Source organism: Artemia franciscana, chromosome 17 (assembly GCF_032884065.1).
Source record: "Artemia franciscana chromosome 17, ASM3288406v1, whole genome shotgun sequence".
NCBI lineage: Eukaryota > Metazoa > Arthropoda > Branchiopoda > Anostraca > Artemiidae > Artemia > Artemia franciscana.
In genome coordinates this window covers 27,997,428-28,021,734 of record NC_088879.1, presented here as the reverse complement: position 1 = coordinate 28,021,734, position 24,307 = coordinate 27,997,428, and the positions used below count along the sequence as shown (strand labels likewise).

General features: G+C 34.7%; 1 protein-coding gene across 3 annotated transcripts in view; it reads right to left on the bottom strand.

Moving 5' to 3' along the window:
• LOC136038100 (heterogeneous nuclear ribonucleoprotein K-like) overlaps positions 1 to 24,307 on the bottom strand; it is a 69,405-nt gene that overhangs the window by 34,116 nt on the left and 10,982 nt on the right. The window contains exons 3-4 of one of the 3 annotated variants that reach the window (XM_065721111.1): positions 18,453 to 18,812; positions 7,529 to 7,623 (exon numbers count right to left, since the gene is read on the bottom strand). In XM_065721111.1, coding sequence (XP_065577183.1) covers positions 7,529 to 7,623; positions 18,453 to 18,812 — 455 coding nt within the window. Of the gene's footprint in view, positions 1 to 7,528; positions 7,624 to 12,476; positions 12,502 to 18,452; positions 18,813 to 24,307 lie in introns of those variants that run through there. The other 2 variants (XM_065721113.1, XM_065721112.1) reach the window with 2 other exon arrangements.

Sequence of the window (24,307 nt, the reverse complement as noted above, 5' to 3'; positions counted from 1 at the left end):
AAACTAACTAAAAAATCCTTTCTTTCATATATATATATATATATATATATATATATATATATATATATATATATATATATATATATATATATAGCTGTTGGGGTGGCGCTTCGCGCCACCCCAAGATAGTTGTGGGGGCGCTTCGCCCCCAGCCCCCCAAACTCCCCCACGCGCGTAAGTCGTTACGCGCCATTGTAGTTGTGTCCCTATGTCCCACCTGTGAATATATATATATATATATATATATATATATATATATATATATATATATATATATATATATATATATATATATATATATATATATATATATATATATATATATATATATATATATATATATATATATATATATATATATATATATATATATATGTTTTTAATTACGTAAAACTTGCGAATATACAACATTCTTTGCTGTCCCATTGTCTGTGCATATAAATAGATTGTCAGGTTTACCGACTCTTGAACATGCAACATATAATGGTCCATGGGAAAACAATCCGTATTCAGATCTATACCTCATGATTCTAATGATTGCCCTTGAGCTTTGTTGATGGTGATTGCTAATCGACCATTCCCTGTGTCGCCGTCGTCATTTATGTATCCCCCTGTGTCCCCCGGCGTCCCCTTTGTAGTTGTGTCCCTGTGTCCCGGTCGTCATTTATATTCCCTGTGTCCCGGTCGTCATTTGTGTCCCGGTGTCCCAGTCTGTGATTTCTCTTTGAGTGTCCCGGGCGCCATTTATATTTCTTGTGTCCCGGTCGTCATTTATATCCCCCTGTGCCCCCCGGCGTCTCCGTTGTAGTTGTGTCCCTGTGTCCCGGTCGTCATTTATATTCCCTGTGTCCGGGTCGTCATTTGTATCCCGGTGTCCCGGTCTGTATATACATTCGTTTTTTTAGTTTTGTTTTTCTCCTTTATTTTCATTTTTTTACTTTTTTTTTAGTTTTTTAGCTTTTTTTATTAGTTTTTAGTTTTTTTGTAATTTTAACCTTTTTTTTAGTTTTTTTTTTTACTATGTCCTGGTCGTCATTTATACTCCCTGTGTCCCGGTGCTTTGTTGATGGTGATTGCTAATCGAACATTCCTTTTGTCCCGGTCGCTTTCTCTTTGAGTGTCGTCATTTATATTCCCTATGTGCCGGTGTCCCGGTCGTCATTTGTGTCCCGATGTCCCGGTCTGTAATTTCGTCAGTTGAAAACATGACGTCAGTCGAGACACAAACATGACGTCACCCGACAGACCCACACACACAGAGACAACTTATTTTTCGCGCCACCCCAACACCTAGTTGGTGGGGGCGCTTCGCGGAACCCCCCAAGCCCTCCCCACGCGCGTAAGTCGTTACGCGCCATTGTAGTTGTGTCCCTATGTCCCACCTGTGAATATAGATATATATATATATATATATATATATATATATATATATATATATATATATATATATATATATATACAACATTCTTTGCTGTCCCATTGTCTGTGCATATAAATAGATTGTCAGGTTTACCGACTCTTGAACATGCAACATATAATGGTCCATGGGAAAACAATCCGTATTCAGATCTATACCTCATGATTCTAATGATTGCCCTTGAGCTTTGTTGATGGTGATTGCTAATCGACCATTCCCTGTGTCGCCGTCGTCATTTATATATCCCCCTGTGCCCCCCGGCGTCCCCTTTGTAGTTGTGTCCCTGTGTCCCGGTCGTCATTTATATTCCCTGTGTCCCGGTGTCCCAGTCTGTGAGTCTCTTTGAGTGTCCCGGGCGTCATTTATATTCCTTGTGTCCCGGTCGTCATTTATATCCCCCTGTGCCCCACGGCGTCCCCGTTGTAGTTGTGTCCCTGTGTCCCGGTCGTCATTTGTATCCCGGTGTCCCGGTCTGTACATACATTCGTTTTTTTAGTTTTGTTTTTCTCCTTTATTTTTCATTTTTTCCTTTTTTATTATTTTTTTAGTTTTTTAGCTTTTTTAGTTTTTTTTATTAGTTTTTAGTTTTTTTTTCTTTTTAGTTTTTTTTGTAGTTTTTACCTTTTTTTGTTTTTTTTTAGTTTGTTTTACTTATGTTCTGGTCGTCATTTATACTCCCTGTGTCCCGGTCGTCATTTGTGTCCCGGTGCTTTGTTGATGGTGATTGCTAATCGAACATTCCTTTTGTCCCGGTCGCTTTCTTTTTGAGTGTCGTCATTTATATTCCCTACTAGCTGTTGGGGTGGTGCTTCGCGCCACCCCAACACCTAGTTGGTGGGGGCACTTCGCGCCCTATATATATATATGTTTTAACTACGTAAAACTTGCGAATATACAACATTCTTGGCTGTCCCTAGTTATGTTTTTTGTTGTTGTAGTTTTCCAGTGTCATTTGTCTTTTCCTCTTAGTCTTCATTTTCGTGCTGAGGTTCACAATAAACTATTATTATTAATACAATTGGTTTCTGAAAAACTAATAGTTTTCTATTTCCAATGGCTTCAAGGATCATGACAAGGCTAATTTCTAAATTCAGCGTTGTCTAGTTGGCTTAGCGCAAAACTTCTCTATAAGAATACAGAAGTAATTGGAAAATGTTAATACAGTCGTCATTATTTTATTTTTTTTACTCCACAAAAAAATGCATAATAATATGTCATAAAACCCCGCAAAACTATGCCCCAAAAAGGAAAGAAATAAAGAAGGAAAAGTAATTACTGCAACTACTAAGAATTTGGAAACACCTAATAATAATAAAACAAAATTCAAATTCAACCCCATAAAGAACAAAAAATCAGGCAGAAAAAAGGCAGAACAAAAAATCAAGTCTCAGAGATTATCTCAAATTTCTTTAAGCTGTAAAAGAGCCACAGATATGAGGCGACACAGGAATTGTGTTCCAAATAATGCGACACGTAATTAAGGGACTAAAATCAGATTTAATAAAAGGGATCAGAAACCTTTTTAAGCTTCGGATCACCTCCATCGACAGCAAAATGCAAATTTAAAAGATCCAGCAGGAATTATATCTGGCTTTTAATTATACAGAAAGCCGATATGCAGGAAACTGGCTGAGAAACAAAACTAATTCAAAGGAATTACGAACTATGTCGATTCATACACACCGGAGACGCAAAATCCTACACACTCGAGGGAGACAGCCTTTTTGCACAGAATGGAGACATTTCGATCGTATCTTTAAAACGTGATTTCAAGAAAATCGTTATCAAATTTCGAACATTCTTATGTTTTTTTATAGCGGCGGGCAACTTTGCTCTCATGCATACCGGATGTCTTTAAATTAAGAGCAATCCCCAGAGAAGAATTTCATTATAATACACAAAAAGAAGATTTCTCTTTCAAGTAGAGGTCGGCACCGTTTCTGTTTCTGTCTTTTGTTGTTGTTTTTTTTTTCAGTGTTTTCTGTTTTTTTTTTTTGAGAAAACAGATAAAAAGTTCCCTTTCCTATATTGGACTGTAAAATTTCATAAGAATCCCCCTAAACCACGATTTATTGCTGGAGCAGCTAAATGTCCAACCCGCATTGCTGCTACTGACCTCTCTTTAATTTTAAAAGGAAATTGTAAATAAACTTAAAACCTATTGTTCTGGTATTAAAAAGTTTTCGAATTTTAATCCATATTGGAGTGTTAATAATTCACTGCAGGTGATAGATTCTTTAACAACGGTTTCAGCTAAAAGAATTGAGTCTTTCGATTTTGCGACAATGTATACTAATTTATCACTTAATGTAGAGTTAGATAATTTAAAAACTGTTATCAAGAAATCTTTCCTCTTATCTAGTAAAAGGTTCTTAAAAATAGACACTTATAATAAAAAAGCTATATGGACAAATTGCTTTAATACCACAGTTAACTTGAGATGTAACAGCTTGGATATGATTTTTGAGTTATAAGAATTTGTTTTATACAATACTTATATAAGATTTGGTGGTGATTTGTACAAGCAAATCGTGGGAATTCCCATGGGGGGGGGGGGGGGAATGCCAGCCCATTTATAGCTAACTTGCTTTTAAGTCAACTAGAATATAAATATATGATGGATAAGAATAATCCAAATAATTTAAAACATGTTTTGTCAAATAATAAAAGATATTTAGATGATATTTTGGTCTTAAATTGTAAGGATTTCATTGATATTTCTAAAAATATATATCCATCAGAGCTTACTCTTGAACCTAGTCATGGCGCTGGTCATGAAGATCATTTCTTAGATTTAAATATTAATATTTGTGATAATAATAAATTAAGTTTTAAAATGTATAATAAAACGGATGATTTTGATTTTGAAGTGATTAGTTTCCCATTCCCTGAAAGTAATATACACTCAAAATATCACGTATTCGGCGTTTTTCTCACAGTTACTTCGTTATGCAAGGATTTGTAGTAATTATATTGATTTTAAAAATAGATGTAAAATCTTAAGCCAAAAATTGATATCAAGAGGTTTTTCTGCAAATAAATTAACTTGGCAATTTAAAAAATTTAGTTTTCATTATAACGAACTTTTAAATAAATATCAAAAGAATTATCTGGACATACTTAAAGAAATTTTCAATTAATTTCGGAGGTTCGACAAATGATGATGCAGCGCCATTTATTTTGAATTGCGTTTCTAATAGAGCGGATTTTTTTTAAAAAAATAGCCACATGGTAAAGATGAATTCTATAATTGTTTAGTTCATTCAATTTTTTTTGCAATGTGTTAATATTTGTGATTTGGTAAAATTTATCATATTTAGTTTACCTATTGTTGCTAAAAAGAGGGATATATTAACAGGATAAGCTTGTTTTGGTGTTACTTGGTTGTTGTTTTTTTCATAGGCATGTATTTTGGGGGTGATACCTGACACGGGGATGCCATGAATATACTGTGGTAGCCACAACACTTGGCTGGGTAGAGAATTTAAAGTGGCGAAACCCTATAGGCAAGTGTATTCTCCTGATGAGCCCTTGTGTTGGGTTGTTGCCTCTGAATTATTTGTCTTTATTATTTTTTCTATTGTTTGGTAAATGACGACTTATACTTATTGACGACATGACTGCCTGTCCATGGATTATTCTTTATGGTTGATTGTGTATGGCTATGCTGTTTGACCTATGTGATTGTATGGATAAGTAGGGTTAAGGCCTCATTCAAGTGCTGGTCTAAGGTAATCACTAATTTAGGAAAACAGATATATATATATATATATTATATATATATATATATATATATATATATATATATATATATATATATATATATATATATATATATATATATATATATATATATATATATATATATATATATATATATATATATATATATATATATATATATATATATATATATATATATATATATATATATATATATATATATATATATATATATATATATATATATATATATATATATATATATATATATATATATATATATATATATATATATATATATATATATATATATATATATATATATCTTTATACTATAGATATATATTACATACTTTACCCCCACTCCACCCTCAAATGTGCATATAGCCCAAATTAAGTTTTTCAAAGCATTTTGCCATGTGTCACTCTTGTTTCAACCCATGTTCCTGTAAAGTTAAATTAATGCTGATAAAACACATGGGATGTATACAATTTGTGCTATATAGGCACTTATCTCTTATACCCACCTCACTCAAGAAGTGAAACTGGTTTAATCCTAATGAAATATACCCAAGCATGATGAAAATATAATACTTTAAACAAATTTGGGCCATATATTTACTTCAAAACAAGCTATGTCCCTAGATCCGATTTGAAAATGGATCATCCGAGACATAAGATCTTTCTTTATATAAAGTTTTACTAAGATCCGAACACCCACTCGTGAGATAAAGATACCTCAATTTTCACGTTTTCCAAGATTTTCGGTTCCAACCCCAACTCTCCCCAATGTCACCGGGTCTGGTTGGAATTTAAAATAAGTGTTCTGTAGCACAAGATCCTTCTAAATATCAAATTTCATAAAGATCCGATAAACCATTCGTAAGTTACAAATACCTCTTTTTTCCGAATTACCCCCCCCCCCAACTCCCCCAAAGAGAGTGGATCTGGTCCGGTTACGTCAGTCACGTATCTTGGACTTGTGCTTATTCTTCCCACCAAGTTTCATCCTGATCTCTCCACTCTAAGCGTTTTCCAAGATCTTAGGTTTCCCCCTCCAACTCCCCCCAATGTCACCAGATCCGGTAGAGATTTAAAATAAGAGCTCCAAGACACAACATTCTTCTAAATATCAAATTTCATTAAGATCCGATCACCCTTTCGTAAGTCAAAACTACCTTATTTTTGCTAATTTTTCCAAATTAACTGTCCCACCCAGATGGTCGAATTCGGGAAAAGACTATTTCTAATTTAATCTGGTCTGGTCCATGATACGCCTGCCCAATTTCGTCGTCCTAGCTTATCTGGAAGTGCCTAAACAAGCAAAACCAGGACAGACAGACCGACAGACCAACAGAATTGTGCGATTGTCACTTGGTAAATACCAGGTGCCATAATAAAAAAAAAAAAAAAAAAAAAAAAAAAAAAAAAAAAAAAAAAAAAAAAACGAAATATCTTGTTTAAACGACCGTCAAAAAGAAAAAATAGGAACAAAAGAGGCGAAATTCATGTGCGCCAATAAAATATGATTTTTACAATACTATTCTTTATGTGTTCAGGATAAAAGGAAATAAGAAAGTATGTTCTGATCCATTTGATGATTTTGATTTAACCATCAAACAAAGGCAGGTCTAGGGGGCAGAGTAGGTCAGCCCTAGTGACCTGGTCCGCCCATAATTATTTTGAAAGAATAAAATTTGAAGGAATTAACACCCTTCTCCAATAATTAATCGATTTGAGGTTTTCGATTAAATCCTATTTTTGAGGTTACTATTTGGTAGGCTAATAAGTACATTGTTTACTATAAATCAAACAGCAATGTTACACCACACAGTTTCACTCAAGAAGCAGCAAAAGACAAAAGAACAGCAATTAAGATGTTTTCACGAGTAGAACACAACAAACAAACTTATTGTTTTATGGCTCACAACTCTTTTATCTAATAAGTAAACAATGAAAAAGCTGACTTGAAAAAACGTTAACTACAAATAATTTTTGTTGATGTCATTAGTTTAAAAAGTATGAGAAAAATATGAAGAAAACTTGAGAGAGAGATCTGGCTCAGTCTATCTACCAACATCAGTGCAGCACTGGGAACCAGAAATTAAGAAAGAAATTATTACAGTAAAGAATCAAAAACTCGTTCCTCGTAGTCAATTTTTACTAAAAGTAAAAAAAAAATATTCTCAAAAACCTCTTCTCAGAAATATAGATAAAACTTGGAATTAGTAGAACATTTTGAAGAGGTCGAAAAATGGCACACAAAAATTTATGATCAAAAATATAAATGATAAAAGAACAAACAAGTCGGTGATTTGAGAAAACAAGTTAATAATAAAAAAAAAAGAGTTAATAAAATAACTAAACAAGTTTTCAAAAGCAAATTACCTTATTAGGGATAACAATACGTGCTTCAGTATCACCAACTAAACGCGATTTCTTTTGAGCATTTTCTGCACGCTCAGCATTTGTTCGCTTAAGACCTGCAATGAAACAAAGCGCTTATTAAAACGAAAAAAGACTATATTTAGACATAAGTATACGAAAGAAGATTATAAAGTACTTCTCGTTGTAAGCATAAATCAGACTAAAACATAGATCTCAATTATAGACAATGAAAAAAAAAGACATCACTGAAGTTCTAGAAACGAAACGATCACTGAAGTTCTAGTTTTTGTTGCTATAACGCTACCATTCTGGTGCTATTTTTTAAAGAATCCTTTGATGCTACCAAACGTGAAAAAGAGACAAACAAGATTTATTTTACAGTATTTTGGGGAACATCCGTGGAACTCGGTTTCTACAGTGACTGAAAATCAATCTTCTAAAATCAGTCATTTCTAAAATCCTGATGCCCCCCTCGTTATTTAAGTTTTGTTCCTTAAAATCTTAAGCGCATTCAACTAAAGGAATCGTAAAAGGTCATAAACTGGGTATCTTTTTTCGAGTTGTCCTCCAGGCACATTTTGTACTAATGAAATTTATTTTCCGTATGCATCACCCTTCAGGCAATGCACGACGCCATTGCTATACTCTTTTGTTATTTAAATGCATATGAATTTGACGTTTTTATAAAAAAAAAGTTTTTTGTTAATTAAGGCTCTAGAGTAGTCAGTCGAAGAGTGTATATTCTGCAAATGACCTACAAAACTATTGCCATGTCCCACCAGTGGGGGCAGTCCCCCATTTGGAATCACTGGTCTAGGCCGTTACCATCAAAGCCTTTTTAAGATACAAAAAAGGAGGAGTGAATAGGGAATACTCGGTACAGAAACAAGAGTTTCAACTCCAACACAAAACAAAACAAACGGTTTCGCATCCAAGGCTTTACTAAGCTTATCAACTCTATTTGTTATTAAATAAAAAAAAAACTAGTTTTTTTAACTGAAAGTAAGGAGCGACATTAGAACTTAAAACGAACAGAAATTACTCCGTATATGAAATGGGTTGTCCCCTCCGCAGTCCCACGCTCTTTACGCTAAAGTTTGACTCTTTGCCACAATTCTACTTTTTAAAACAATTAAAAACTTTAGCGTAAAGAGCGTGGGACTGCGGAGGGGACAACCCATTTCATATACGGAGTAATTTCTGTTCGTTTTAAGTTCTAATGTCGCTCCTTACTTTCAGTTAAAAAAACTAGTTTTTTTTTTATTTAATTTCTGAACGTTTTTGAATTAATGCATGTTTGATTTTGGCTCTCCGCACATAAATTATTGAAATGAAATTAGTATATTAATTTTTTTTTTGGCTTAAGAATTAACTTACGTAACAAACTTTTATATTCTTATATTTTTATTATTTGTACGAGGGGGTTTGTACCCTCGTTAATACCTCGCTCTTTACACTAAATCGTAAGTTTTGTCCCAATTCTTTAAGAATGACCCCTGAATAAAAAAGGCCGTAGAATAAATAGTTGAAATCACTAAAAATATTTTTGCATAAAGAGCGAGGTATTTATCTCCTCCTAAATACCTCGCTCTTTATGCTAAAGTATTTTTAGAACCCCTCATATGCGTAATAATCTCTGTTCGTTTTAAATTTCAATGCTATTCCTTACTTTCATTTGAAAAAACGCTTTCATGTTTATTTTTTCATTGTTTTTTTATAGTAATGCTAGAAAATCCTGCGCCCTTTTCATTGAATTTTTCTTCCCCCATGACATATTCCTCAAAGGAAAGATCCTCCCACAAAGCCCTCTCCCATCAACCCCACCCCCAAACCAAAAAATCCCCATGAAAACGTCTGTACACTTCCCAATAACCATTACTATATGTAAACATTGGTCAAAGTTTGTAACTTGCAGCCCCTCCCTCAGGGATTGTGGGGGAGTAAGTCATTCCCAAAGACATAGTTATTATGGTTTTCGACTATGCTGAACAAAATGGCTATCTTAAAATTTTAATCTGTTGACTTTTGGAAAAAAATGAGCATGGGAGGGGGCCTATTTGCCCTCCAATTTTTTTGGTCACTTAAAAAGGACACTAGAACTTTTCATTTCCGTTAGAATAAGCCCTCTCGCGACATTCTAGGACCACTTGGTCGATAAGATGACCCCTGGGAAAAAAAAAAAAAAAACAAACAAACACGCACCCGTGATTTGTCTTCTGGCAAGAAATACAAAATTCCACTTTTTTTAGATAGGAGCTTGAAATTTTTGCTATAGAGTTCTCTGATATACCGAATGCGATAGTGTGATTTCCGTTAAGATTCTATGACTTTTAGGGGATGTTTCCCCCTTTTTTCCAAAATAGGACAAATTTTCTCAGGCTCGTAACTTTTGATGACAAAGACTAAATTAATTGAAACTTATATATTTAGAATCAGCGTAAAAATTCGATTCTTTTGATGTATCTTTTAGCATCAAAATTCAGTTTTTTAGAATTTCGTTTACTATTGAGCCGGGTCGCCCCTTACTACAGTTCCTTACCACGAACTGTTTGAAAAGAAAATAATTCGGTATTTCGGGGCTTCTGACATTATTACTCCTTTGCGGAAGTTAGGCTCAAAATTGAAAAAGGATTATATTTTTTCTCTGGGCCCCTTCCACCTCTTAGTTCGTTTATTTTCCCGTTAGTTTTCACCTGTTTTCGCTTTATAGTTGTGTTATCTCTAGCAGTTCTTTCGTTAGTTGAGTTATGGTTGTGGTATATATGTTTTATCGCTCGTATAGTTGTGTTATTTTCAAATTATACTCCATAATAGAGAGGCTCCGAACACCCAGCATTGTATGTTAAGCTCTTAATTTGACGTTTTTTTCTAACGTGACCACATTCGTCCTGCACCCTTTTCATTGAGTTTTTTCCCCCATGGCATATTTCTCCAAGGAAAGATCCTCCCACATAGCCCCCTCCCTCAACCCTACCCCCAAAACCAAAAAAAAACCTGAAAACGTCTGTACACTTCCCAATAACCATTATTATATGTAAACACTGGTTGAAGTTTGTAACTTGCAACCCCTCCCCCAGGGACTGTGGGGGAGTAAGTCATCCCCAAAAACATAGTTATTATGATTTTCGACTATGCTAAACAAAATGGCTATCTCAAAATTTTGATCCGTTGACTTTGGGAAAAAAATTAGCGTGGGAGGGGGCCTAGATGCCCTCCAATTTTTTTGGTCACTTAAAAAGGGCACTAGAACTTTCCATTTCCGTTAGAATGAGCCCTCTTGCGACATTCTAGGACCACTTGGTCGATACGATGACCCCTGGAAAAAAAAAAAAAAAAAAAAAAAAACAAACAAATAAACACGCACCCGTGATTTGTCTTCTGGCAAAAAATGCAAAATTCCACATTTTTGTAGATAGGAGCTTGAAACTTCTACAGTAGGGTTCTCTGATACGCTGAATCTGATGGTGTCATTTTCGTTAAGATCCTACGACTTTTAGGGGGTGTTTCCCCCTATTTTCCTAAATAAGGCAAATTTTCTCAGGCTCGTAACTTTTGATGGCTAAGACTAAACTTGATGAAACTTATATATTTAAAATCAGCATTAAAATGCGATTCTTTCGATGTAGCTATTGATATCAAAATTCAATTTTTTAGAGTTTTGGTTCCTATTGAGCCGGATCGCTCCTTACTACAGTTCGTTACCACGAACTGTTTGATATAGTTTATACAAATAATTCATTTTTTAGCAAACATTAAATGTATCAAGGACACAAATAATTACTGAAATAGATGATAATGTTTATTGTTTAAATTTGTTTTTTATACTTCTCTTTTTAAATAGATTCATTGGCATAAGCGACTCAGACTTTAAGACAACAGATTAAACATTTTTTGTTTAGCCCACTCTAAAGAATTCAAATATTCCCATAGGATATACACAAAGATTTGCTGATTTGGTGGGTTTGTCATTATTTGTGCGTTTATTTCTTAATAATAGTTGGTTAGCAATACCCGATAAAGCCAATTTGAAATAAAAAATATAAAAATTGGATATAGAGCACATGGCTACTCTTGTCCACATTAGGGGGGGAGGGGACTTGTGTGCAATTGCGACGAATTTGTTTCGAAAAAAAATATAATGGGGAATCTAGTAGTATATTTTTTATATATGATTTGCGTCCAATAAGACACATTGAAAAAAAAGGAACAAAAAAATATATAAAAAAAAAAATACAGCAAAGGAAACACTGCCCTTCTACACGATGAGTTACACAAAGCCTAAAACAGATGTGGAGCTAATATGCAGCCTCACAAACGAAATCAAAATTTATTTAATAATAAATTGAATTACATGAAAAACAGTCCGATCATCCAGCTTACAAAATACATAAAAAAAGGGTATTGCATTAGCATTTATTAGATGGAACAACCCGGGCACAACAGTATAGCCATGAAGAAGGCTTTGGTACAGGGTTCTTGTTCTCTTTTCAAGAAAAAGCCACTTGGATTCTTTAAACAGCATTGTACCCCTTTGTAATAGGAAATAGAATTTTGCTAGAATACTGAGTTATGTATTACACAACTGAAATATTATTTAATTTATTTATTTGCTTAGTAGGGCTAATTGGCTTTAATAATCAGATTTATCTTTTTAAATATACCATACTACATATACAACATCGTCAGTAAAGCCTTTTTTAAATCCCCCCACCCGCTCAGAAATCTTTTTTCGAATGCTTAGGATTGCGTAAAGCCCTTCTTGGCACCCTTGGCCTTAGAAGATTCAGACCCTCCCATCGAAGAAAGAAAAATGAATATAAAATATATATCTTTCATTGGAGTGGTTACAAAAAGAGATTCCCAACCACTGAATGCTCGCCACCTCCTTATGGACCATGATCACACCCCTGTATTATATATTTCGTTTGGAAGAAGAAAATAAACGCACCAACCAACATGGTAAGACGTTTATTCAACCAATGTAAGGAAAATATGCATATTGATGCACAAAATGTATTGATGCACACAATGATGACATCGAGGGAAGGGGTACATTTTGCCCAGTGATCTGAAAAAAAAGATAGAAGTTTTTTTAAAGGCCACAATTTCCCTGTGAAATGGGTACTCAGCAAGTCTTTGGGAACCCATTCCACCTCTTATGTGTAATTATTTCGATCACCAAGCTTTATTTTGTCAAAAACAATCTTTATAAAATTTATTTGGCAGAAAATCAAAATCGGTATACAAAGAGCATTTACATGATTTTATTATTTATTCTCCTATTTCTAGGTTTGGTATAGCTCAGCGTTAGAACCTTAAGCCTAGAAACAAAACAAAACATACAAGTAACCAAGCAACGGGGAAGTCCTAACAAAAGCCTTATCCAAAATGACTTTATCCATCATTAGCAGTCCCACAAAGAAAATTTAAACAAGTCATTACTGAAAGATCAACGGAGCCAAGGAAACTGAAACACTGATGAAATTTCAAGTAAATATTTGATCCTTTCCAAAACACCCTAAGTGTGGGAAAGATATGCGCGACACAACCTGAAGAATCGATAAAGTAGATAAGGTCAGGAAATAATGAGCCAAAATAAATTTCATGCGAATAGCTCGAAAAAATAGTTTGTTTACTAAGAGACTGTTATACTTAAAAAGGGTATTAAAAAAGACCTGAAAGAAATAGACTAAAAAAGGACATGAACCTTTTAGACAACGGGGATACTTCTAAAGCTTATGGCAAAAATTTTCGGATTTTTACCAAGTACCTTTGAAAATATTAGACACAGATGCACATAATCCAGAGATAGTACATATTTTAGCGCTTCACAAGTATACATCATGACAAAGATTTTATTTTTTTTCTTTTTGTCCCCCTCTAAAATACGACGGACAAACTTAAAGATATAGTCAGATGATTTATTAATTAGCACTAGAAAAAAGAAGGCTTAGACAAATACATGACTAAAGAGAAAAAAGAATACCTACATTCAAACTACAAAGGTACCGACAACTAAATAATGATATGAATTAATGGGGTACTAGTGGTTATATTTCAGGTACTATTAAGCGTACACAATCCTAAGTTTTGAGGATTTCAATTTGTTTTACTGGCGAAAGTAAAACAGTTCAAAATAAGGATGATACCTTTTTATTGACAGTGAGTAGATATAAAATTATTTAACTGGATATTTCGAACACATTGTTTTACTGATGATGATGAACACTGTATATGTGTTCGAAATATCCAGTTAAATAATTTTATATCTATCCACTGTCAATAAAAAGGTATCATCCCTATTTTGAACTGTTTTACTTTAGTCATGGAAAGGCAGTGTGGTCTTCGAAGTTATCTATGTTTAACTGGGCCATTTTATGAGTCCTTAAGGGTGAATTCTCAAAAAAAGTACAATATATAACGTATTATAAAAAGTATGTGTCCAGTTTAGGATAAGTTACCTTCTGTTTTTGTACTAAAAAAAAAAAACGAAAAAGCATTTCCCAACACATATATTTGTTGCATCTAAATGGGAGGATTTTCTTACAATTTTCGAAGAGTAAGTATCTATACCTTTCCAGGTGCAAAAAGATCTACCAAGTTGCCAAGGTGAAATCTCGCGCAACAAAAACTGAGGCAATTCGTTTTGCTTATGACTTAGTCATTTTTCAAAAGAATTGTTTCAGTTCACGAAACAATAGGACTGCAACCAATGTAACAACGGTCACTATGGCTACAACCATAAATAAACACAGGAAAATGATGAATAAGTAATTCGGATCTGAGAGTAACTGAATAACAAACAGGCCTCGAAAAGGCTCATATCCAACTATCTTCCACATGCAAAGCGATGACAACAAATAATTCAAATCTACTTTCTCCTAGAGAGGATGGAACTGATAAAAAATAATTCAATATTTTTATGACTCTTTAATAAGGATAGAAAAAGGCAACATTTTAAGTGCATACATAAAACCAAAGTAACACACACACTTAATTACGTATACAAACTTTTAAGTTCATTAGAAAGCATTTTACTTATGTACGTCCCTCTATGGCACAACTAATTCTGATTTCAATTATTCCATCATTATAGTATGAACTACTCTTAAAGTTTTGCTAGCTCGTGCTTACAAGCTGAAACCCATTTTACCAGTGTAGCAAAACTTACCGTAAAACGGCGAGCATTTTGATTTGACTCAATTATCACAAAAGGCTAGTTTTATTGGAAAGCGCCTGTCAAATTCATTTCTGTACAACTGAACAAGTTCGTATCATTCCTTAACTAAGTTGGTTAAATTCATTTGTTGATAGGACGCAGAAAGTGAGGAATGAATTAGAATGAAGCTTTCTTAATAAGAGAGACCTATAGCCGTCTTAAAGATTTTTATTTTATTTTACTTAAGTTAAAAAAAAATGATCGAACAAGAGGCTTGGTGATCTTATTTTTTTTTTATATCAAAAGGATACATGATTTATTTGATTAAAACCTCTGCTGCATTACTGGCGGTGTAGAGCGTCACAACTTTTCTCCTCCATACGGTCCTATCTGGAACTATGAGGCGGGTATAATTAACGGCAACTTCGGCCATATTGAGGAACTTCTAGAGGGTGTCCTTTCATCTAGCCCGAGGTCGGCCCCTCGGGCGCGACAAACCATGAGATTCGGGGTCAGATCGTAGGTAATTGGAGCGGGAGGTGCCAGTGGAAGACGAAAGAGGAGTCCGAATCATCTGAGAGTTCGCTGGATAATCTCAGTTGAGAATGACACTTGGTGAGTGTAAAGGCAAAGAGGCTTTTGTTACTCACAATATCGTCCCGCGAAGCCCTTTAATCCAACGGAGTTGTTTCGTCTGGCAGGAGTCCATCGGATTCTGGATAGTGGGTTTGAGGATCAATGTCTGAGCCACATAGATTATGACTGAGCTCGTGCATGATTTATATATGCACATCTTCGTGTGCTATGAAACATAGAGCATTCTCCAAAAACGGCACTGAGTCTTCCGACGACAGAAGAAGCTTTCGGAATACCCAGTTCCACATCCACAGAGCTATCATTCGAAATTATAAAGCGAAAATAGGTGAAGTTGGTAACAACTTCAAGATAGGCTCCACAAAGTATAACTAACTCTGGGGGTATAACCGGGACTAGTGGTTTCATTATCTTTGTTGTTGTTTTTTTTTTTGGGGGGGGGGCAATTTACTTTCAGCCCCACTTTTGCAGCTTTCTCCTGAAGGACATTGAGAGCATCTGTTTGACGGTACACAAATATTTTTAGGCAGTTTTGTTTAGAACAGTAACTGAAGACTGGCAACTATTTAATATATACTAATTGAACAAACAGCCTTCAATATTTAAAAGTAAACAATCTGAATTGAAACATCAGGCAACTTCATTCTTACCAAACTGGTAATGTTGGCGCCTCTGGTCCACGCAAAGTAAAAAAAAAGGTATTTATCTAATAGCTCATTAATATTTATAAAATAACAAACTTCCACAATTTTGATCCAAAAAGCACCAATCAAACATGTTTTCCCATCTCCATACTTCTTGACAGAACAATATCCAAAACTAAGACTGAATCAAATTAAACTATCGTGGCATACTTATTCGAAATACACAAGTTTTACATATCTATAAGATTTTATATTATAAAGCCCAGGCGTAATTACTCTAAAAGAACTAAGTTGCTAAAAAAAATCCATTGATATAACACTGTAATATTATTCAATACGAAACCTTTAAATAAAAATACGATGTTCTATTGTAATGGTAATGAAAAAACCTCAAAAATTCATATTTGCAATGAGCAGTGAGTAAAGAGCGACTACTTCAATACAAATGACAATTCTAATGAGCTCTAATAAGCTCAATTCTAATAAGTTTAGAAACAACGCATGAACCAAAATGATTTAATTTTTATGGCTTTTCCCAAAACACGAGTTTTATTAAGTTTAAAGTTAGCATGTGAATACTTGGGCAATATTAGGAAAAAAACAACACCACCTTCCCGGAAATGATGCGACCTTGATTATAATTTCACCGTTGAATCCAGCACATCTGAAAATCCCGGGACGGCAGTTTTAGTCTTCTATTTACACAAGTTAAAAATTTCGTACTTTTCTTCAGAAAGACATAACCGCATATTTTTTTTGCTAGGATAATTGTACCAAATTATTAGTCATAAAATATTGGGAGAGGGCTCATTCAAACACCGATTAATGTTCTAGTAAAAAAAAAAAACGATCGTGTCACAACAAGATGCCGTTTTCAGATGTTTTTTAAGCAATACGAAAATTCTGGCCCTAAAAGGACCACACTACTAATGAGTAAAAATTGTGAAGAATACATTTGGTATCACAAAACATCGTAAAATACATCCCTGGTTCTGGAAAGATGCGGGTGCCGGCCGATACAGCTTTCCGTTCTTAAGCCTTTGTCAGCACCGTATAGGATGAAGATTTACTGGCCGACCTCCGCAAGTTAAGAGGAATATGTTTAAATTAAAGAGAATAGGCGCTGAGGGAAAACGCCTCTCTCACTTTGGAAACTAAACGTAAAATTTTAAGAATATAAGAATATGTAAATACGCAATGGGGAAGGGTGTGATTCCGAGATCCTGACTGTCCAAATAATTGTGATGGACATTAAAAGTATTACTAAAAATTCACTTTATGACATTTTAGATCCAAAATTTTGTTTATAAACTACTCTTTCTTCAAGGGGGATCCAACCAAATCAAAGGTCATAGAAAATAGAGACGAGATCTATTCAATCATTTTTTCGATTCCAGTGCAATTTTAATCTATAAAAGACATTTTAGCGCATGTGTTACTTCGTTACTTTTCTATTGCTGTGCCTCACTCGCAATTTCAGACCAATTTAACAGCAGAAAAATTTGAAATTAAACACAATTTTTTGCAAGAGTAGCGTTAAACTCAAAATGAAGAGAAATTGCCAAAAATTTGAGAGGAAAACTTTTTTATATGAAACTTCAATGCGCTTTACTGAAAGCTTATTAGAATGTAAGAACATAGTTGATCAGTAATTGCATACATAAATCACCATCCATTTCGAGACATAGTGATAAAAATGAAAGTTAAACTTTAGCTCAAAGAGCACAGGATTGAGGAGGAGCGAGCTCCGCCCTTACATTTAGGGTTCTTTTTGTTCGTTTTAAGCTTTGTCGAGACAATCTTTACCTTTTTAAGAAAACATTTTTTTTTCTTTCAAATAGTCAAATCAGCTTCAGCATATTTTCCTCAGTTTTCACGTGGAGTTACGATATTTCATCAGTTTTGTTGTCATAAATTATTTCCAAGGTTTCCAAAACTTCGTACGAATCGCAAAACCTGCGTAAATCGCAGCGTTTCTTCTTGAAAGTTATGGACTTAATATCAACTTTCGAAATATAGTGAATTGTTTTGATTGGTTTAAAATAATTCAATAGTTAACCAAATCTAAACGGAGGACTGGGAGGAACAATTCTTCGGAATAATCATAAATACACATGTAGTATGAAATCTACAAACAGGGGAAATTCCCCCACGGACAAATCTGTAAATCGAGACAAAATAATATACTTTAGGGTATTTCATACCCCACAGGAAAAATTTCTTTAACCCACCCCAACAATTTTGCCCATGTACATCTGCGACGTACTTATATGGGTCAACCGAATAATTTGGGCGTCAATTCATTAGGGAGAAGATACACTGAAATCCCAATAATTTGAAGAGATCCGGGTTAAAAGAAAATAAGAGTCTTGCCTGTGATTACTACAGATCGGATGCTTGAATGTCTAACAGGTTCTTAGTCTTTTTTCAGATTTTTGACAAAAAAAAGAATAAGACGAAAAAGCAAAATAAAACAAAAGGACATGGGAGGGAGGAACGGGGTGACTTAATTCAAAAAGTATTTTACCTTGATTGAATGTTGGGGCGGGTCGAGTCGGCAAGGGGGTGATGAAAGGTCGACAAGTACAGCCATTAGCAAGATCCAATAAGCTCTGCTTTGCTGACGACGTTGTCGAAGCTTGCTTAATGCAAAAGTCACACCACGAAGGGTCAATCTTAGGGAGTGAAAGGTCAAAAATAGAAACAGGTTTATTGGTTTGATTCAACGTTTGTTCCCTTGTATTTCCTTGTGAGCCCTGAGAGTCGTCAGCATAGCTTTGAAACACATCTTTAGAAAAACTGCTTTGAGGATTAGCTTCGCTCGCGCCATACTCCTCCTCCATACTTCCATAGCTCTGTCCAAGCGAACCAGAATCCGTTTGTAGTCCTGCAAGTGTTTTCTACAGTCAACAGACACTCAAATGAAGTCTGGGCTTGAACTAAAAAAAGGGCAGATGGCTCTTTCTTTTTTTTTCTTTTTGGCAACCGAGCTGGTGGCGTCCATCCAAAAGGAATGGCAAATATTGAGCGATTTCCCAGGGAAATAAATGAGGCAAACGGACGGAATTTAAACACGAAAAAAATTATATGAAAAAGAAACAAGATTTTGGTGCACAAGTACTTGTTCCAGAGTTGCAGTTTGGTCTGCTGAAAAATGGTACAGCATATAGTGCACGATAATACACATTTACAAACAGAAGCAATAACCCCGCCTCAGTAAAATAGTGACATGAAATTACACTTATATTTTGCCCCACTTCCCTGTCATACGAGAATACTCTTACCCCCCCCAAGGGCCAAATCTACGTGCGTCATCAATGGTATTAAATTTCTTAGGTATTCCCACCACACAAAATTTCAAGATTCTTTACTTGATTAAATAAAAAAAAAGTTTTTTCCAACTGAAAGTAAGGAGCAATATTAAAACAAATAGAAAATTATGTATATGAAGGGGATAGCTCCTCCTCAACACCTTGCTCTTTACGCTAAAGTTTTAGAAAAAGCTTCTTATCGTTCTAATCAAACCACCCTTGTCTTTCAAGAGTCATTATTAAAGAACTGGGACAAAAATTCTATCTTTAGCGTAAAGAGTGAGGTGTTGAGGAGAGGGCAACCTCCTTCATATACGTAATAATTTCTGTTCGTTTTAAGTTTTAATGTTGCTCCTTGCTTTCAGTTGAAAAAACGTGTTTTGCCTTATTTAATTTCTGATCGTTTTTTAAATGTATTGCTCGAAATCTGACTCCACCTGCACGGAAAAATCCCACTCTATGGAAATATTCTCTAGACAATTCAATCCCGGCAAAAATTTACCCCGGACCTAACAACTCTACATGTAAAATTGAGACAGAATAGAGAAAACAAGACTTATAAAAGAACTTGTATAGGAATTTTGGCAAATTCCCCCAGTGTCAAATTTCCCCTGACAAGTTCACCTCCTGGAAAATCCCCCCGTGGAAAAAAACAGCAGAAATTCCGTCCCCTCCATCCAAAAATGCATGCATACTTCGCGATAACATATACTATGCATAAGCAATAGACAAATTTTATAACTTGAATACCTTTCTGCTGGGAAAGTGAGGGGGGGTCGTGTTACATCCAAAGGCATAGTTATTGGGCCCTTCAACTGTATTGAACAAAATAGCTATCTCAAAATTATGATCAGACGATTTTGGGAAAGGGGGACAGGAAGGGAACTTAGTTGCCCTCCAATCTTTTTGGTCACTTATAAATGGCAAGGGAACTTTTAATTTTCGTTCGAATGAGTCCTAGTCTGATATTCTAGGACCGTTGGGTCGATACGATCACCACTCGAAAAAGAAAAACGAAAAAAACACACACCCGTAATCTTTCTTCTGGCAAAAAGTACAAAATTCAACATTTTTGTAGATTGGAGCTTGAAACCTCTACAGTAGGGGTTTTCTGATACGCTGAATCTGACGGTGTAACTTTCATTAAGATAATATCACTGCTAGGGAATGTTTCATCCTTTTTTCGAAAAACAGGCAAATTGTATCAGGCTCGTATCCTTCAATTGGCAGACTAAATTCATTGAAAAGAGCATAATAAGCCAATTCTTTTTATATATCTATTGGTATTAAAATTCCATTTTTAGATTTTCGTTCCTTATCGAGCCGGGTCACTCTTTACTTACAGTTCGCTACCAGGAACTGATTGGTCAGTAGCGAGATTGCGGATAACGTAAGAGGAGGGAAGGCAAATTACTAGCCAGATCGTACGCACCCCTTCTTGAAAAACCTGCCCAGAAATCGAGTTCTACCCTTCCTCCGGAAAGAATCTTCGCTCTTTCCCTTCCATTAGCACCGAGCCTATTGGTGCTAGGCAGTGTTAGCAGAAAAGTATTTTGTGTGTCGGACAAGGCTAATGAACTTCACTTTTTTTCAACCAAGAGCATATGCTAATTTTATGTCTTTTGACGTTTATAAGGTCCTCTAAAATTTCGAAAGGTAATCCCAACAAAATACAAATTATTTAAATTCTACATAAAAATTCAAAAATATTAAAAAGCTACTTTAAAACTAAAAAAGAACTGGAACTAATCTATGTATGAGGGGGATTGCGCTCTCCTTAACGCTACGCTAGTTTTAGCTCTTTACACTAGTTTTACAGTGCTATGTTGAAAGTATTAACAACTGCAATAAACATAGAAAATGGGTAACTGCAAACGTTAAGTTTACCGATTGACTTTTAAAATAATTGAAAAGAAAATTTTATTGTTTGAAACAAATGCTTCAATTCCGAGGTATTGTGATAAATACCTCCTTAAATCACAGCATTAGCGTAAAGAGCAATAGCTAAGAAGGGAAAATCCTCTCCCGTATGGAATAATTCTTATCATTTTAGGCTTTACCGACACTTTACTTTAATTAGAAAAAAACTTTATCGAATTCTGTTCATTTCTAATACAATACCCAGGGTTACTCTAGGTTTTCAAGGTTCAATCGGGTTTAATTAAAAAAAAGAAAATAACTAAACTAAAGTACACTGCTCTGTGACAAAACTCACGTTGAGACCCATAAACATAAAAAGATTCTTCACTAACACACAGTACGGCTCCCACTTCACTCTTCGACACAACCACACGCCTCCTCATTATATATATATTTTTTTTTAATCTTAACCATCGCTACCTGCCCACTTTGTCTGTGTATCTGCGCATTCATTCAATTCATCTGAAGCACCTCTCATAGGAGGTTTAAAAACATTGGCCTAAAACGGTTTTTGGGCCATAGGTACAACTCTACCCATAAGATAATACATTGAATCCAATCCGTCCCATAACACCCTAATTGACAATGCGTAACAGTGCAATTATCGAAAGCCACTGGTTTTACTAGATGAATCTACAGTAGCGGTTCTTAATTGACTATTTTACTAGATTGACTAGTTTGACTAGATTGGTTGACTAATTGACTAGATTCTTAATTGACTAGATGTATGTAGAGAAATGAAAGGTATACCGCACGCCAAAACTACCTTTGAGACTAAGAGGCTATATAAATATCCTTTCAATAATTAATTTGGCCTTATGACGGACAAAAATGCTAAAATGCAACACTTTCTTGTGGCATAATCTTCATTTTTACTTAAAAAGGGAACTAGATATTTGAATGTTCATTCATATAAACCATTTTTTAATAATCGGCAAATAATAACTAGGGATGGTCACATACGCGATCATCCATCTCAAGAAGACAAGTAATAAATTCCACTTTTTTAATGATGGTGGCTTTAGGGTTCTCATACATGCTTAATTTCATTGTATATTTTGCATCAAGACTGCGTTCCCTTATAGAAAAGTCCAATCCCTATTTCTTAAATTACGCAAGATTTCATGTGGTAACAGCTGTTGATTAGCAATTTAGACTTAATACATTTTACGTACTCAGGATCAGTGTAGTTAGATAACTTCGAAGACCACACTGCCTTTCCATGACGAAAGTAAAACAGTTCAAAATAGGGATGAAACCTTTTTATTGACAGTGAACAGATAAAAAACTTATTTAACTGGATATTTCGAACACATATAGTGTTCATCATCAGCAGTAAAACTCAAATGTGTATAGTAAAACTGTATTTGTGTTGGAAATATCCAGTTAAATAATTTTATATCTATTCACTGTCAATAAAAAGGTTTCATCCCTATTTTGAACTGTTTTACTTTCAGTGTAGATAGTAGATTCTGCTGTCACAAATATTTTTATCAAACTCCTTTTTGGAGTTTCCGTTTCTATTCACTTACAGTTTATTACTATGAACTGTTTATTCGAGAGCTCTCTTAAATGTGAGGGAGCGAACTCCTCCATCCTTTAGCTCCCATTTTTTACATTAATGTTTAACATTCTAAAATCAACGCTTCGAAAATGATAATTATCGCTGAGAAACAGCACCCCTCCAAATATTTATCAGGGGAAGGAAGTCCAAAATATCCAAAAAAATATAGTCATCATTTCCAATGGTTTTCAACGAGACTAAGCAACCCTTCTTTTATAAGATAAGGACACTAATGATGTCCTCAACCTCTCCACCTTTTACACCGGTAAGAATATGAATGTAAGCTTTAGTTTTATATAAAAAATCTATAGTAAGAGGGGGGCTATCACCCAGCAACGCCTATATTACAGGGTTAGTCCAAAAATATTCCTGGGAATAAAAAGAGATTATTAGTTAATGTCTACCTACCCTCCAATCCCAAACTCTGAATGTTCCCTGAAAGTTGAAAAATCAACTATTATAGCTATTACTGATACAGCTTCCCACGCCATTATTATAAGCTTCCACAGGGTAAAAAGGTCCGAGGGACACCAGCAATCTTAAGCTTGAAATCATAAAACTCAATTATACTATTCAAATAGTAAAACTCAGTGTGTTTAAAAATGTAATTTTTCTGCTATGAAGACTCGGTCAAATCGTATCCCACTAGTGGCTAAAAATTGTAAAAATTCCCAATGGCACAACAAACTAAATCTAAAGCTACCCTTGTTAAAATGCTTCTTTCAGGACAAATTTCTTTGAACAAAGAATATAGCAACAAAGACAAAGTATTAAACAATCTCGAATATTTGGTAGTTTTCTGTTATTATTCATATTAGAAGTACTTAGATGGTTTTTTTCTTACAGAGCACTAGTTTTAGGTCTGGCACTCCTGAAAATTTTACACTTTCCCTCTCATCCCGTTCATACACAACTTCCTATGAGCATAATTATAAAGTAAAAAAAAATAAATTGACTCATATTAGTTCACGATCAAGCACACCAGCATAAAATTTATTTCTTAAGAAGGGGTGGTCGCAAATTCGAAGAAAATAACAGAACAAAGATGTACAAGTCATACAAACATTTTAAGAGTATAAGGGAAATTGTGGACATGTTGACCTACTTTGGGGGGGGGGCAAGGACTAAGAGGCACCACCTGCATAAAAATTAATGCTACAAACAACTCACTGCAGTACCAAGCCACCCGAGTCCAGCACCGCTACACATCCTTCTCTTTCATCCCAATCTATTCAAAGCTTACCTCTTTACACACTCCCAAGAAGTTCCCATTTCCCTTAACTCTTTCAGTACATACCCCCATCCCATTCCGGTCTGACCTGCTTTTGTTTTCCCTTGCTCCCTCCCCCCCCCCACGAAAAAAGTCAACATGTTCATAACTGCCCTCTAGCTTATGCTTGCTGTCAATTTGCATTTTTTTTTCGATTGGCATAAACAAAATTCAATGATGGTTAAATCTTTCTGCACAGTTCCGTGAAACTATACATGTCAAAGAGCTATAGAGCTGAATTAAACAATCTGACAAATTTTCCAGACTGTACAAATTTTCAGAATTATATAGAAAACTTCAGTAGATCCACAGCTAAA